The 18,455-nt window shown below is 37.7% G+C and overlaps 1 protein-coding gene and 1 pseudogene across 9 annotated transcripts in view; both read right to left on the bottom strand.

The window, feature by feature from the left end:
• The window catches only part of ELF1 (E74 like ETS transcription factor 1), a 104,989-nt gene that overhangs the window by 30,232 nt on the left and 56,302 nt on the right, over nucleotides 1-18,455 (bottom strand). For all 9 annotated transcript variants that reach the window (XM_072760648.1, XM_072760650.1, XM_072760652.1 and 6 more), the window contains one exon: nucleotides 18,002-18,303. In XM_072760648.1, coding sequence (XP_072616749.1) covers nucleotides 18,002-18,073 — 72 coding nt within the window. In that variant the 5' untranslated portion in view covers nucleotides 18,074-18,303. The remainder of the gene's footprint in view (nucleotides 1-18,001; nucleotides 18,304-18,455) is intronic.
• On the bottom strand, nucleotides 10,058-11,501 carry LOC112928078 (keratin, type I cytoskeletal 18 pseudogene; annotated as a pseudogene).

Below are 18,455 nucleotides of genomic sequence, written 5' to 3'. Positions count from 1 at the left end.
GAGTCCTGGGATGGAGCCCCACACATCAGGTTCCCTACTAGGCAGGGAAGCCTGTTTCTTTCTCTCCCTTTGCCCCTCCCCCCACCCTGCTCAAGCTCATACCCTCTCTCAAATAATACTAAAAAAAAAAAAAAAAAAAGATGAACTTTAGGAAGATCACAGCTATTCACAAAATGACCATATTCCTCATAGCCAGCAATAAGAGCTGTTATCTCCTTTTAAGAAACGAAGGTGTCAACACTTTGTTAATGTGCTAACAAAAATACTGTTTCATTTGGTTGGCTATGTTAAAAAAAAAAAAAACCTCCAAATATCTCTTAAACCTGTGTTTATTTAAATAATCATCTTCTCCTCACTTTTAGCTGAATCAGAGAATCCCAGTTTACCAATGATTGTCAACAGTGATCCTATGCTGGGAAACACCTAAAAATATCAATACTTGACCATACATGGAAGCAAACGATCAGAACATCTGGGGACGTGACCAGGGCATGTTTATTAAAGTTCCTTGGGTGGTTCTAACGCGCATGCAGGGTTTAGAACCACTACTCTAAAGAATTACAAAATTCAAAACTGCAGTCCTTGAATTAACCTGATTCACATCAATGTCTGAAATATTAGTAATCCAAAAAAAACAAAGCTATATTACTTTTATTATTACATCTTTTGACACTTGCAGACTATTTTCCCATTTGTTTTTTTTGTAACAGAACCAAAATAAATCACAAAATGATGGGTGGGAAAAGAATGGAAGACTTCTTGGGATTACAATCTGTCAAAGATCAGAGTTTTCAAAGCCTCACTTTTTATAAGCAAATTAAGCAGTAGTGATAAGCTTTCAACTGCTGTATAACTTTACTGACGTTCTTAATGACTCGAGAGAGAAAAATATATACCAGCTTTCCTTTCTATTAATTTCAGATAAATTTAACACACGTATTGAAAGCAAAACTTAACAATTTTTTTTTAGCAGATATAAAAAAAATCAAACCAAATTCTGGCATGAAAGAGAGTTCCCAAATTTCAACACCTTCTACTACACAGTTGCCATTTGTTGTGGTTGGTGACATATGTGGCAATACCATAAAATTAAAAAGAGAAGGAAAATGGCCTATCTGTAAACAGCAATGTATGTTGCTACACTCACTAGGGTATACCTCAATCTCACTATACCAGTATACCACAACCCAAGGTCCTAAGACGGTATTTAAGAAAGTATGGACCATTACTCCAACTATATGGTAAGTTTATTCAACAGGTCTTTGGTTATAAAAAAACAAAAGAACTTGCAAATAACTTGTTTACCAAGTTTGCCTGACAGCATAGCTCAATCTAGTAACATGGTTGTGAAACATTCTGCCAAGATCCTCTATGAAATAGTTGAAAATGAAATATGTATCAAATGTTTTCCTGAAAGAAAGGCAAGTTAAAAACAGTCTTTAAAAACTTGCCCAATGCAGACACTCATTTTTAAAGATAGATGCAAAATGAGCACATTTTTAAGTATTTACACTATCACTTTGCCACAAGACAAGGCAAAACCAAGAGTGGGCGGGGTGGGGCGTCCCTTTTCCCATAATCTTCAGTAGCATCCCCACCCAAAGGCCACTCCAAGAAACTTACACACTAAACATAGTTCACTTGCTAAGAAAATGAGTCTTTGAAACCAATTCCCATCTTTTTTTTCTGATCAGAATACTGCCCCCAAAGCCTCATCCTACGAAGGCACTGCTATGAAACTATTTCTTTCACCTTTGACTTAAAAAAACAAAACACAAAACCAAAAACCCAACAACACCTCAGTCTATCAAGGACACGACCAGATATTTCCTATGCAGCAAATGCACTAAAAATACCCCTGGTGAAAATAGGATGTAATAGTAAGTGCTTGAGCTCTAGAATTAGAATGACCCTTATTACGGTCAGACTGCACCATGCCCTGGGTGTCTGAACTCCAACAAAATTTTCAGCCTCTCTAGGCTTCCATGTTTGTGTCTACCTAAAATGAGAATAACTTCCAGAATTGTTGTAAGAATTCAATGACATGCAAATAGATCACCTGTTCTACTGTATGGCATATAGTAACCATTCAATAAAACAATTTGGTGATAAAGTGCCTCAATATTTGACTTAGATAGAAATAAACACTCTTAAAATTTGGCTTACTACTTATATACATATATCAGATCATCACATTGTACACTTAAATAATGTTATATATAAGTTACATCTCAATAAAACTGGGGGGGGGGGACTTATAATCTTACATTTGACAGACATGGTTTTTTGTTTTTATTTTGTTTTTAATTAAGAATAGTCCTTCCAGAAAAGCAGTGAACACAACTCAACCATCTAGTCTCAGCAACAACTGTTTAACAGCTTCAAGAAAAAGCAAAACCTGAAACATATGTTCAACTTTGTGACAATTCATCAAGCTGTACACTTATGACTTGTGCATATTTTATATTTATGCAATATTTCAATAAAAAAGTCTAAAAGTAGAGGTCAATCTGATGGGAGATACAGAACTTAAAAAGGAGACTATTACGGTATAAGCCATAATAAAATTAAAGGGAACATCTAGGTGGATTTACACTCATAAAATTAAGGTGACAAGTGAACAAAATGAATTAAAATTCCTTTAAACAAGTTCCCATGGTGCATTTTTAAAAAACTGTTTAGGGGAATAGATTAATACACACATACATTTGTATTCCAAGAGTATTAAACATTATTGTCCTTTTTCCATTTAGTTCCCTTCCCTAATAACTACCACTGTTTCCAGTTTTCAAAATACATTTTGAATGATCTCAGGAATTGATATATTACATAAAATAAGCCAGGATTGTGCAATAAATCTCTGAGGCTCAGAACAAAGTTTTTTGTGAAGGCTTCTTCACAGCCAAATTCTCCTCATACTTTAAAAAACCTGTCATTAAAACAGCTTCATTATCTGCAAATGAGAATACTTCTGTTGACCGATTCAAGCTCTCTTTACGAGCTCTCTTTACGAGCTTATCCATCTTTAGTCTAAAAGAAAATGAAAGAGCTTTAGCAAACAAGCAGAAAAGGCTATGGAGCTGTAGTACATACTGCCTAGCACATTTGTCTAACTTCTGAAACACAGCTTTCCGGACTCAAAGTGTAGTACGTGAATCTAGTTTTTAAAAATTTTAATATGTAAATGTATTTGGGAGAAAGTGAGAATCCTACTTATGTATAACTGCTATAAAAGACGATTTACTTAATATTCTTCTAGATTCTCTTTTTCCTTCGAGGTTTTTTTCCTCTTTTAGGTCTTTCCCAGCATAATGGATACGAGCTTGGGCTTTCTCAAATCCTCAACTCAACCCCAGTGCAGGTGCTGTTGCATTCTACAGTAGTGTTTCTGGGCAACATTCATCTCCTCATTCAACCTCCCCGAGATTTCTCCTTACAAAGGCTCTCCTTATTCATAAGATGAGGATAACAATAGTGGCCACACAGTACAGGGTTATGGCGAGGACTGAAAGAAAATATGCGAGAGCACTCTCTTTGTGAAGACTGTGTATCCCGGGCAGCTGTCCTAACTTGGGCTCGAATAATAAATACTCTCCTCCTTTCTACTAGAAATTCTAAAAGGTCTGTTTCATTTTGTGTCGACACATCTCTAGAGAAAATATTCTGCACTCGTAAGAATAAAAATAAAATAATCAGAAAGAAACAGAAGGAGTAAAACATTTTTAAGTCAACTGTATCCAGGTGTGACACACTCAACCAAAACCAGCTGAAAACCAGGTCACTTAAAATAGACTCTTTAAAAGTTGAAGGAACAAAAATGTGTACTTTAAAAAGAAAATCTAGAGAAACAGAGGTATTGAGGTTGACTTTCTAGTCTGTAGAATCACCTGTCCTTCCTCTATAAATTACAGGTAAAATGTTTTAGCTCATGCTCAGAGTCTCATTGCAAAAATCTCATATGGCTTTCTAGACACCATTGTGGGGCCTGCCTCCTCCCCCAAGTATGTAAAGAAAAGTGTATTTATCAAGTCAGAGAAAAGAAGGAATCTCACAACCAGAGATAATTTTCATCTTTTGAGGAGTAGCCTTTGGATAAACTTCTATGAATTATTTTTTTTTAAACCAACATCATGTGATTTAATAAAAGCAAAATTTTTAAAAGAGAAAAAATGCATATTGCCCACAGGACCTGGCAAAGGTAAGAGACAATAAATATCAGCTCTTATATTTAAACAAACTACCCATTTGGGGATTAACCTATCGTTCATGTGTCCACACATACTTGGCCAGGTTTTAGTATCAGTGTTATGTTGGTTTTGTAAAAACGAATTAGGAAACTTCTCTCTCTGAACTGAAACTATTTAAACTATTCATTAAAGTTTAAAATAACATCGATGGGGATCCCTGGGGGGCGCAGCGGTTTGGCGCCTGCCTTTGGCCCAGGGCACGATCCTGGAGACCCGGGATCGAATCCCACGTCGGGCTCCCAGTGCATGGAGCCTGCTTCTCCCTCTGCCTGTGTCTCTGCCTCTCTCTCTCTCTCTCTGTATGACTATCATAAATAAAAAAAAAATTAAAAAAAAATAACATCCATGAAACTCTTTGGACCTACCAGTTTTATGCATGTGAGGATTATTCCTGGCAATCTCTTTGGATTTTTTTTGTTACTAGTGCATTTTCATTTTAAACAAAACACCAAATATTCATTACTACCATTCTAAAAACTTATAAATACTTCAATGCACTACCTCAAGTGATATATCAAAGCCACATAGACTTGTGCAATTATCTGTTAACAGAAATATAAACAAAGTACTGTCAAAATTAATTTGTAAAGATGGACACCCGGGTGGCTCAGCGGTTAAGCGTGTCTGCCTTTGGCTTAGGACGTGATTCCAGTGTTCTGGGATCGAGTCCCACATCGGGCTCCCTGCATGGAGCCTGCTTCTCCCTCTGCTTCTTTCTATGTCTCTCTCATGAATAAATAAATAAAATATTAAAAAAAAATAATTTGTAAAGAAACAAACAGCTAATAAGACCAACTATCCACTGATACTCTAAAACAATGTTATTAAATCAGAATTGGGATCCAAATATCCTTAGTAAATAGGATAGGTTATTTTGAACAGTACCCTGGGTGCCTTTGCAACTCTGCCCTAGGAATCTATTACAAGATTCTAAAATAGTTATTCTAGTTATCTAGTAATAAATGAGATAATATTCTTCAATAGGAAAAGGAAATAGTATCTCTATCACAGAATGATTTGTGGGAATTAAAGTGTATGTGGAAAAAATACTATCAACCATAAAGGGTTCTACGAAATGTTAGGAAATATTTTTACACTTGACTCAAGACTAAAGAAGGCAATGTATTCTCGGCATAGAGGTTAACTTACAAGGCAGCATTTAGACACAAAACTAAAATATATGCTTCAACCAGCCTCTTCACTTTCCAATGGCTCTCCTTCAATATCCTAGGTTTTTAAAATTTTTTTTAATTTTTATTTATTTATGATAGTCACACAGAGAGAGAGAGAGGCAGAGACACAGGCAGAGGGAGAAGCAGGCTCCATGCACCGGAAGCCTGATGTGGGATTCGATCCCGGATCTCCAGGATCACGCCCTGGGCCAAAGGCAGGCACTAAACCGCTGCACCACCCAGGGATCCCTATCCTAGGTTTTTAAAAAAGATTTTATTTATTTGAGAGAGAGAGAGTGCACATGAGCAGGGGGAGGGGTAGAGGAAGAGGAGAAAAGCAGACTCCCCGCTGAGCAAGGGAGCACAACATGGGGATCTACCCCAGGATCCCAGGATTATGACCTTGGCTGAAGGCAGATGCCTAACCAACTGAGCTACCCAAATGCCCCCAATATCCTAAGTTTTTAATGGATTGTGTATTTTTTATAAACATCATGGTGTAGCTAAATATTATGTTATGGCCATGGGCTTTGTATAAGAGAAAAACGATTCAAATTCTGGAAATTGGAATGCCTGGGTGGCTCAGTGGTTGGGTGCCTGCCCTTAGCTCAGGTCGTGATCCTGGGATCCGGGATCGAGCCCCGCATCGGGCTCCCTGCGAGGAGCCTGCTTCTCCCTCTGCCTGTGTCTCTGCCTCTCTCTCAGTCTGTGTCTCTCATGAATTAAAAAAAAAATTCTGGAAATTAATATAGCTTGCAAAATACTTTAATTGGATTAAAATACACCACAGTGCTGTATAAAGTGTTATTCTCCAGTCTCTTTGAGTCTTCAATAAAATGATCAATAAAATTAAAATAATGTGGTATTCTTAACGTGGGGGTGGTGATGGTGAAGCAGCTACTATGTTAAGTACTTCAGATGGCTTATCCCAGTCAATCTCTACAGCCCTGTGCTATTTTATTGACACTGGTCAACCAGCTAGGAAGAGGCTGAGCTGAAACATGAACCCAGGCCATCGGGCTCCCCAAGTCCACAAGATTAATCACTAGGATAGACAACAAGAGTACAGGATCCTATAGATAAATTATTGTCATAATAAAAATTTTTACCACAGTTATAAAGTTTGGAGATACATATATAAGAAGTTTGTTTTATTTCTGTTGACAACAGAGAGGAGTGTTCCAGAGGAAGCTTAGCTTCTCTTGCATAGCAGCACCATGAAACATAGAAAGGTGTAAGTAAAATGGTCTTTTCTCCAGAATTCTCCCAGATAATTAAAATTCCACTGTAAATTCCTAGGGAATTGATTTGGCTAAATCTAATTCCAGTTTAGGTCTTTCATGACTGTTGGCCGCCTTTAGTCTTTGCCCAGATTTTTCTTTTTTCAGCCAGGATAAATTACAACTTGGCCATGCATCTCAAAAAGTAGAACAGTCACTGAAAACAATCTTGGTTTTCTTATTAGAGTGCTCATTTAAAAAGTTTAATACACTGGTGGATTAAGGGTGTGTATGTGTGTGTGTCCCCAAGTCTGACACAATTAGTTATAAGGTTAAAAAAAAAAAAAAAAAGTAGCTATTGGGAGATATAGTAAATCTTAACTAGGTTTAAATGTTCCGTTACAAATCATCTAGATAACATCACATCAGTCACTACCAGATTGATGTTTTAAACATGCAGATTCTATATAACTCATAAAATTTAAGCAAAATCATAACTAAAGAGGCAATTCCTACTTTTAAATGATGGACTTTGACAAGAATCTTATACAAATATGTATGAATCATAGAATAAAATGAGGCAGACATTGCTGAATACAGGCACTTTAACTACAGCAAAGCCTTTACCAGAATGTTAAAATTGTAATAGCCAACTAGACAATGACAGAAATTGGAGTCATTCTAAAAAACGGAACAACTCCAGATAAAAATATGTCAGAACAAACTTAGCATTTAAAATATCAAAGGAGAATGCTTCCCCACAGAATTAATCTGCTGGATTTTCAAACTCCTGATTGACAAGCTGATTGGCTTATTCTAGAACCAAGCCAGCAAAGAAAAAATAAGAAAACATTAAAAAAAAAAAAAAAGCTGAATAACATTTGTCTAACTGGTGTTCAAATTATAAAAATTAACTTCGTTACCAAACAACTGAGCAGTACTGAGTACACAGTGGTACACAACAAATAACCGAATGCTCATAACCTTGGAAATTAATTCATTTTTGGTGAAGGAAATAAAAGCTCAGTGAAATTTAAAAACTTGTCTGAGGTCACACATTTAGAAAGTGGTGGCTCCTGGTTCCCAGGCTGATATTCTTTAATGTCATATGTCACAGACTTTTAATTGACAAGAAACATCAATTTCCAGAATTCAGTATTATGCTGAAATTGTAGCAGTTGATCTGAATGCACACAAATCAATCACTTTTTAAAAAATAATTTCCCAGGTAAATCTTCAATCCCAAATTATTTCTGAATGTGCTTCCATGTCAGGGCAGGGAATGCGGGGAGGAGCTACTAGTTACTTGAGCTTCCCTTTAGTTGCTTTCCTAAAGTAACTGCAAGGTTTTCCTAAAAACTCAATTTTGTTTTTTCCCATACCAGGAAATAAAGTGGAATTGACAGAAGTGCAGAGTCATACAAAACTACAAACTATAATAAATCTTTAAATTGTTACCTAAAGTTCCACCTTAGGAGAGAAAAATTCTCCTTCCCTCACTCCAGGCCCTATCCCACAATTCAGGGTGACTGGACTTCCTGATCCAGCACCTCGCATGTTCAGAGCTCTTTTTCTCAACATCTCATTAGGTGGGAACAGATGAAACAGCTAAGTCCATGGATATATTGCCAGTCATTACATTATAATTCTTTCCAAAAAAAAAAAAAAAAAAAAAGAATTGCCTAATATTGAGAATTTTGGTTACTGTGGAAAGAAAGAAAGAAAGAAAGAAAGAAAGAAAGAAAGAAAGAAAGAAAGAAAGAACTCTGTCTATATTCTAATTTACTTAATATTAGGCATATCAAATCTATGAACATTACTTGGGGACATCACTTTGTTAAATTCACACTCTGACAAACGAGTTAATAATCAGTTTTCTTTCTACTTTAGTAAATCGAAGGACATTACCTTCACCATTATTCTCAAAAGAGGGTTGAGGGTGACTCTGGCTTAAGAAAAAAAAGGCTGGGGATCCCTGGGTGGCTCAGCGGTTTGGCACCTGCCTTTGGCCCAGGGCCTGATCCTGGAGTCCCGGGATCGAGTCCCGCGTCGGGCTCCCGGCATGGAGCCTGCTTCTCCCTCTGCCTGTGTTTCTGCCTCTCTCTCTCTCTCTCTTTGTGTCTATCATAAATAAATACATAAAACAAAGAAAGAAAAAAAAAGGCCAATAATCCAGTAACACTATCTGTTCATATAATGATTTATTATCCTTTGTGTGTTATGTGTTAAGTAAAACAGAAAGGAGGCAAAAATTCTCAAGATCTGTAGCTAAACTGAGCTACATCAAAGAGGTACTATTGCCTTATTCATCCAGCGAGGCTGCTCTGGGTGACTGAGTACTTCTGGGAGAACAAAAATCACCAATTTCATCCCTGACACAAAACTGACCAACAGGAACTTCATTAAAAAAAAAAAAAAATGCTATTCTTGGGGCACCTGGGTGGCTCAGTTGTTTAACTGGTGCCTCTGCCTTTGGCTCAGGTCATGATCCCAGGGTCCTGGGATCCCGTATCAGGCTCCCTGCTCAGTGGGAAACCTACTTCTCCCTCTCCCTCTGCCTGCTGCTCCCCCTGCTTGTGCTCACACAGTCTGTTAAATAAATAAATAAAATCTTTTAAAAACTACTATTCTTTTGAAAAACACACAGAATGGATATATACAATGCAGTATACCCAGACAATGGAATATTATTCAGCAACAAAAGAACAAAGTTCTGCTACATGCTACAACATGGATGAACCTTGAAAACAGTTATACTTAAGTAAAAAAGAAGTCAGCCACATACTGCATGATTCAAAGTATACAAAATGTTCCAGAATAGGTAAATACACAGGGACAATAATAGACTAGTGGTTGTCAAGGTATAGGGATTGGGCAGAAATAGGGCATAACTGCTATTGGGTACAGGTTTCTTTCTGGGGTAACCAAAATGTTCCAATATTGATTATGGTGATGGATACACAACTCTGTTTATATACTAAAAATCACTGAACTGCGGTCTAAATAGTTGATTTTATGGTATATATATATATATATATATATATATATATATCCCAATAAAGCTGGTTTTCTTTTTCAAATGTACACAGGTTATTAAGGCACAAAAACTGTCAACTTGCAATTATGTTAACAAATTAACTAGCATTAACATTTTGTTTTTGCTAAAATCATATATGCAAGGATAATAATTCTTCCACATTTAAAACCACTCTTTTACCACTTGCAAGCCTTGGTAACTGACATTACTCAAAGACAGTTGAAGGCACAAGCTGAGTAACAGTTCACAGTTTTATCACTTGCAAGCCAGCTGCCTTCCTTCTCTAAGCCTCACTTGACTCTTCCATAAAGTAGGAATTAAACTACCTACTTTATAAAATTGTTTTAAGAATTAAATAGGGTAATCCTTGTAAAGCGCATGGCACAGTGCACAGAATAAGATGCTCAGTAAACTCTAGTTACTAAAATAAACCACTGAATGTTTCTGGAGCTCCTCTAAGTCTATGTCCTCCTACCCTATGCAATGATCTCATCCATAGTCATTTTTTCGTTTTTTACCTCTCAACTTTTAATTTGCCTTCTGCTCCTCAAAGGGTACCTTGCTTCTCTCCTGCCTCAATCCCTCAGAAAGGTGGTGTCACTGGTCTCAGATACCACTTTGTTGTCCATAATCCAGTGGGTTGTGGTCTTTTGGACAATTTGCAAAGGGTTGCGGCTGTTCAGGGCATCACCAAGACTGAAATCCTCTCTATCTTCCACCAGGTGACAGGTGGAGAGCTCAGTCTCCAACTTAACCTTGACATTAAGCAAGGCCTCATATTCCTACATCTACAGCTGCCTCTCTGCCCAGGTCTGGGACAGCTCTGGCTCCAGGTACAGCAGGACCCCACTGAACTGCTCCATCTGCCTTGTGTTATGGGCCTCCGCCTCCCTCAGGCTGATCTCTAAGAACTGGGCCATACATCTCAGCTCTGTGAGGGTCATCTCAGCTACTCCTACCTCAGCAGTTGGCGAGGTAATCACTGTGGTGCTTTCCTCAATCTGCTGAGACCAATACTTGTTCAGCTCCCCTCAGTTCTGAGCCAGCTTATCATACTGGGCCCAGATGTCCGCCATGATCTTGCTGAGGTCCTGAGATTTAGAGGCATCCAACTTCACGGTCAATACAGAGTTGGCAATTTGGTTTTATAGACCTTTACTTCCTCCTCATGGTTCTTCATGAAGAGCAGCTCTCTGAGAACCTAGATCTCTGTCTCAAGCTGCAGCCGAATGACAATGGTGTCACTAATGACCTTTTGGAGCCTGTGGATAGCACTCTCCACAGAGTGGAACATGGCCAGCTCCATCTCATTCTCGATTCTAAAGTTATCAGAAGCAAGATGGGCATTGTCAATCTGCAGAACGATGTAGGCATTGTCCACAGATTTTGCAAAGATCTGAGCCCTCAGCTTCTTGATGGGTCTTGAAGTAATGCCCCAGTCTCTGATCTAGGGTCCCTTCCTCTCCAGGTATTCCCAGCTTTTTATCTCCAGTCTCTGATTATCAGCCTGCAGGCTCCTTACTCTCTCCATGTAGGAGGCCAGGTGTTAATTCAGGTCTTGCATGGTCTCCTGCTCCACCCTGGATGCCCCCTATGTCTGTCAGGACCCTAGCCATCCTGGTGACCTGGCTTCTGGAACCCTATTTATCCCATTAGCTGGTGGAGAGACCCAGGAGCCTGAGCCCCCAGGCACCTGCACAGATGCTGGTGGCTACACTGTTGACCAGAGGGATGTGGTGGTTGGGCGATTACACAGAGCTCAGAGACTAATAGGTGGAGAAGATGGAGTGGGTGGTGAAGTTCATGCTGTTTGGGGAGGAAGACCAGGGGCCAGGACTCAGATTGGGCCACTCATCTATATTCATTTTAAACACATTGTCACAGGGCCTGGTGCGGGACACTTAGACTGTAAAAGAAAACAACAGTAAGTTCTTCCTCCTCCTTCATAATAACCATCAGCTTCCTCACCACCAATAGTGGGCAGGGAGATAAGCCATGCCAAACATTAGGTCATAGGCAGGGTTGTCTCTTCACATAACCTGAAGAGGGCTCAGGCCTATTCAAAGTCAGACTTTTTCCAGGGCACCTGGATGGCTCAATTAAGCATCCAACTCTTGATTTCAGCTCAGATCAAGACCTCGGCGTTTTGAGATCAAGCCCCACATCAGGCTCCATGCTAGGCATGCAGTCTGCTTAAGATTCTTTCTCTCTCCCTTTCATCCTCTGCCCCTGACCCACTCACCAGGTCTCTCAACAAAACAAAACAAAACATCCAAAATAACCAGAATCTGACTTTTCCCAAATAAAAGCAGGCTTATACTATGGGCTCTATGGCATAACCCCTTTGATGAAGGTTCCAAATGTGAACAAAAGAAACAAGCAACCTCTGTATGTTAATTTTCCAGGAGACCAAACTTTTAATGGATCTGATAAATCTAATCTGTCAAGACTAAAAAAGAAGGCAACAGGAACAGGTAGATTGGTCCATGTAAGCTGGAATTGTGTGTACGTAACAGAATTCTCTGTGTCCATGTACAGGTTAGTATCACTATTCCAACTTCCTGCCCTCCACAATACTAGTACTGAATAAGTTACACACAAAACATTTTAATTCATTCCTTCTATTCTATTTTTAAGGTACACTTAATCCCTGACCTAATAGAATTGCTAAAAAAAAAAAAAAATGGCCAGTTGCCATGATCTATATTCTTAGGAGTATTTTCCCAATCTACAAAATTTAACCCCATTCTCAAGATACAACCATGTCAAAAACTCCCTCTGCAGCTTGAAGGAGTCTCCCAAGAAACAGAAAAACTCTATATGGGAATTTACTTACTTATAATTTCAATGATAATTTTTGAAAGTTATCTGAGGTGGTACAATAGAACAGTTCTACATACATAACAGAAAAAACACTCCATGAAAATTTCTTTCTGGTCTTGGAATTGTGGTGATATGGCCACACTGCCAACGCACTAAATGAGAATGTGGACAAATAGGTCCCAGAAAAATATATACTGTAGTTGAGAAAGTTTGGGGCAGAACATTACCTCTCATTCTAAAAGTCCTCTGATGTTATAACGGCTATAACTAAGCATATACTTATCCCACATCATTTTACCAACAGGATTAAGAGGAGGAAGAAAATCTTTAAGGACTCAACAGATAAAGGTATTTTGAACGATGTTAAACACTTTGGAAGATACTAAGGGGGAGGGGGAAGTAATCCCTTTCTTTAAGTGATTAGCACTTATCTGAGAAAATCGTAACGTATATATGAAAATTTAACATGGCATATGTGTGACAATAAGTGATATAGAAATAACAGGATAAACTTTGTTAATTCTTGAAAATATTGATTTTAGGATAAATTCCCGGAACAAGTAGGTTTTGTCTAAAATCTTAAAAGAGATTAGAACTTAAATAGTCAACAGGTATGAATGTGGGAGATCAAGCAGGAAGGGACTTGGGGAAATTACACAGTAGGCTGGCAAAATTAATGTAGTACAAGAAAGAAAGAGCATGAAAAACACTATGAAAACCTCTAACCTTAAGTTAAGGTGGTTAGATTGACTATATAGTCAAGAAAAATCCATCAAAAGTTTTGGTACATTCTACTGTTCCAGAACACTTCTGCTCCTTCAATCTGTTGGATAAACTGGGCCTTCCTGCAAAATGCAGTTCTAATGTAACTTCTACTAGAGTGAAGCTTTCCCAAAGTTGCAATGCAGTGATTCTCAATCACTGCGTGAGTTATCGGGTGTCTCATTAGACAACAAGGCACTGTTTTCCTCTTTAGTCTCTAAGGATCAACAGAGCAAACCAGTTTTATCCTAAGAAGGAATGTCATAAGACCACCTTCTTATATTGGTTTGTTTTTTTTTTTTTTAAAGATTACATTTATTTATGAGAGACACCAAGAGAGAGGCAGAGACATAGGCAGAGGGAGAAACAGGCTCTTCGCAGGGAGCCTAATGCGGGAATCAGTCCTCAGACCCTGGATCATGGCATGAGCCAAAGGCAGATTCAACCACTGAGCCACCCAGACATTCCCACCTTCTTATATTGTTTTAGGATTCTATAAAAGTATTTGTTTCACTTTCCCATGCTTGTCATCAAGCTACTCCCTAGTGAACCAAGTGTGTTAAGCATAAAAAACTATGATTTGCTAGGTTCTACTTTTAGGACCAAGAACTGAAAAGACATATATTGTAATGATATGTGAAAATTACAAAATGCATTAAACTACCAGCTGTTTTTCATTAACTTCTGGACTATATGAGCATACAGTCAAGTTTCCTTCTCTTTAAAAACTTGTATCCACAGCCTTCAGACTTCTTCTTATTCTCATTCATTCCCCCAGGCAAACACACCTGCTTAATAAGGTCAAACCAAGGCACCTTCAAATAAAAGTACATACTGCAATCCAATACTGATGGTGGTGCCCTCCAGCACAGAAGTGCTTCGTTCTCAGCAACAAATATTCCCAGTTTTGAACAGACATCAAGAGGAGACTTAAAAGGGGCTTGTCAACACCAATAATGTTGGTGTTTCCTTTCCAACACTACCATCCCCCCCACACCCATCCCTGGCCAAAGGACTTCTTCCACGCAATTTTGAAGAGTACAAATTAGGAGCCTGGGTGGCTCAGTTGCTTAAGTGTCTGCCTTCAGCTCAGGTCATGATCCCAGGGTCCCAGGACTGAGGCCCACATCAGGCTCTCTGCTCAGTAGAGAGTCTGCTTCTTCCTCTCCCCCTACCCCCATGCTTATGGGCTCTCCCCCTACTCTCTCTTTCTCTAATAAATAAAAATCATTTTTAAAAAGAGTACAAATTGATACAAGGGAAAATGATCAGAGTGCTGGCAACTAGACATTAATGGTGTCAGCTTCTTTTGATGACATTTATAACCACAGATCATAACTCAAAACAGGAAATATATTCTAATCTGGTGCCTTCAACTGTGATTTTGTAAAGAACCAACCAGCCCAATACAGGATCATAAAACAGAATTATTTTTTACAAGATTTATTTATTTATTGAGAGAAAGAGAGGGAGAAAGAGTACATGCCTAAGTGATGGGAGTGACAGAGGGACAGGAGAGAGAAAATCCTCAAGCAAACTCCCCATTAAGTGTAGAGGCTGATGTGGGGGCAGATCCCAAGACTGTGATCATGACCTAAGTCAAAATTAAGAGTTGCTTGCTCTTGGGCAGCCCGGGTAGCTTAGCGGTTTAGCGTCGCCTTTGGCACAGGGCGTGATCCTGGAGACCCGGGATCGAGTCCCACGTTGGGCTCCCTGTATCGAGCCTGCTTCTCCCTCTGCCTGTGTCTCTGCCTCTCTCTCTCTTTCTCTCTGTGTCTCTCACACAAAAAAATAAAATCTTTAAAAAAAAAAAAAAAGAGTCGCTTGCTCAACTGACTGAGCCACCCAGATGCTCCCCAAATAATTATTTTAAAAGACACAAATACTTTTTAAATTTGAAAATTTAAAATCCCAACAGTTTTATGTAACTTAAGAAGCTAACTCTAAAATTCATTCAAAATTGTATACTAGAGCTGAAGGCAGAAATAATCATTATGCATATACAAAGATACAAACATGAGCATGTACGATTATGGTTCTAAGAAGAACTGGGCATGGTTCTAAGAGCTTTATATAGAATAACCCATTTCACTTTCACAACAACCCTATAATACAGGGTTTAGTACTATCATCCTCATTTGCAGATAAGGAAACCAAGGCAGAGAATGACTAAGTAGTCTATCCAAAGTCACAGAAGTAATAAGCAGTGGAGTGAGGAGGATTCAAACCCAAGTGTTCTGACTCCAATATCTGAGCTCTTAATTACTATAGGTCTACTGCCTCCCAAATGAAAATGTTCACTGCAATATTGTTTATAACAGCAAAATATTGGTAATAATTGTCCATGATCAAATACTGGTAAAATAAATTATGATCCATCCATCATGTGAAAAAAATAAACGATGTAGAGCCAGCATACATACATACATACATACGTATTTACAATACATTAAGTGAAAATTCACAGAAAAGGTTTAGCATACTTTTATTTGCATTTTAAAAACAATCTCTTTATGTAGGTTTATATGTACATATGTTGCTCTTTGGTTCAGGTCTCTCTCTAAAATATTAACATCAAATAGTTAATAATAGTGTCTTCTGGGGACAAATGGATTAGGTGGAAAGGGTAAAGAACTCTTTTATGTATTTTCATGTTAGGTGCCTTCTTTCATAATTGGGATGTTATTACTTTTAAATCAAAAACAAATCTAACAAGCAAACAACAAAGGAAGTAGAACCACAGATAAGATGCTAATAATAAGACTGACACTACTGGATCTACCCCTATGAGTCAGTTAAGTTTGCTATGCTCACAGCCATAGACTGGAAAACTCTAGGCCTGCCAATTTTTGACACTGATTATATACAGTAATACTGGCATACTTCAATGCAAGGGTATCCAACATCATTAGTGACAGTCAAACTGCTTGCATTCAAACTGCAATTCCACTATTGACTAGCTGTATGATTTCAAATGAATCACTTAACTTCTGTCTCATTTTCCTCATTGTAAAATGGGGATAATAGTATTTGCCTCACATGTTAAATATTTGTAAAGTCCTTATAATAACACCTGCACAAAACTAATATATATACACCTATATATATATATACACCCATTTTAATAAAAATAACAAGAAAAAATATGTATGTGCATTATGATATTAAGCTAAGAGATCATCATCTATTCAAAGGCATCAAATGACTTCTCCAAGATAAACTAAGCACACCACACCTATCAAGGGCAAGTGCAAAACTATTTTTAAGGCTAAATATACACATGTACAAATACTATACCATAATGTAAAATGTATTTCTCACAGTCAGAAGAGTGCCAAAGCCACCATACTAGAGCACACCAGTGAGTGGCTTAGAGCTCTGTCTTGTGTGGCCACACAGAGAACAAACCTCACCACATCAAGCCTGGAATCTTTCATCTACGAGGGCTGCACAGTAATACAGTTTTCAAACCTTAACGTACAGAGAAATATCCTGTTTTGAAACAAATTCAAAATACTTTCTTAAAATATCTTTTCTGTTGTTTCTAGATTAAATCCTATTAATATATTTTTATTTTGGACCAAGCAACCCTCTCCCTTAAACTTTTTTCCTTCCCGTCCAAAGCTCATCTTGATTTTAAGGTACCTCAATGCAAATGCTCATCTTTTGTAGGTTTACTTATAAATTTTTAACCCTGTCACCTCAATAGACAATACAAACAGCAAAGAAATTATAATGCCCTGCCAAAAGTATCAATTTTATTATCTGTTGTAACTATGTTTCTAGAATAAAAGTTGATACATTGTAATTGGCCTATTAATGTTAGAAATTTGGAATTAGGCTTATTTCAGGATCTAAATCAATTCATTAGGCATACTTTAAACCTCCAGGTCCTCAAAATATTTTTGTCAGGACTCTGTCTAAAAACATTTTTCCCATATTACATCTTACATTGCCACATAACCTGTTTAAAATGAAGTGAATTATAAAGTCCCAAGAACCCCTTGCATCTCTCCCCTGAAGTGGAGACAGAGCAGAGGGGCAAAGAGACTAGGATTAACTTAGATCCTTCTTTCAATGTCTCCTGGATCTTCTTCCCATTCTAGAAACAGTAAATGGAACATCACTGAACATAAACTCAGTGAAAGCCAATTTAGAAATTCTTCAGTTCAGTCCCCCATTCAACAGATGATGCAATCTAGACCTAGAGAAGTTAAATGACTTCCTCAGAATCACGTGCTTAGGACTGAAGCGATGCATGATTATGGGACTAACATCTTTCCATCCACTTGAAAAAACAGCCCAGGATTATAAATACTAATAACAACATATATTTACACTGTAGAATTGCAAGCAACTAATACAACCCCAGTCCTGTATTACCAAAAAAAAAAAAAAAGAAAACAATTACATGTCTTGTTGGTATGTCCTCTAGATCTTTTCAAAATACTCAAGTACTCTGGTATTTTATTTAGTGTTGAGTCTCATTTTACAAAAACACAAGCTTAACCTTGAAATTATTACCTCCTTGTTCCACATCAAAGCTAAGGATTAAATTCTTTCTTAACAAATTAATGAGTACTTAAAACAGATGATTACAATTACCATCAAATTTTTAATATCTACATTTTTATATTAATAGTTTCCCCTACTATATTTTAAAGTAAATAATTTTCTGTTGCAAATGGAAGAATCATCATAGCAAATGTATTAAAAACCAATTTTCTCTGGGTTTCATACCTGTTGTTCATCCTCCATGACGTTACTAGCAAATTCAAATACTAGGTCGTTCTGTTGGACAACAGCAGCCATAATAAAGCATTCCCCTTAGATCCACATGAGAAAAATTCCAAGCAGGTTCAAGTATGAGGCAGCAGAATCCAGTGACCAATTTGGGTAAAAAAAACCCGCAGCTAAGTCTGTGAAGTTACTGTATACCAGGTTTTCTTTAGGGATGGTGCTTCAAATTTTCTTGGTTCACTGATAGTCTACTCAAACATAGGCAATTTTTCTGAAATTTTTCTTCTCTAGAACTTCTTGGCCTGAAAAACAGAAGCTTAAGTTAGGAAGGAAAAAGCAATCATGCTCATTTAGAATATAAAAATAAATACTGAGGGCAGGGTCTCCAATACATTTTTTGTTAATTTTTTAAACAAAATCAACATGACTGATGAAACAGGTTTAAGTTACATAT

This window comes from Vulpes vulpes, chromosome 6 (genome assembly GCF_048418805.1).
Source record: "Vulpes vulpes isolate BD-2025 chromosome 6, VulVul3, whole genome shotgun sequence".
In the NCBI taxonomy this organism is placed as follows: domain Eukaryota; kingdom Metazoa; phylum Chordata; class Mammalia; order Carnivora; family Canidae; genus Vulpes; species Vulpes vulpes.
The sequence above is the reverse complement of the archived record's forward strand: the minus strand, read 5'-3'. Positions and strand labels throughout refer to the sequence as shown.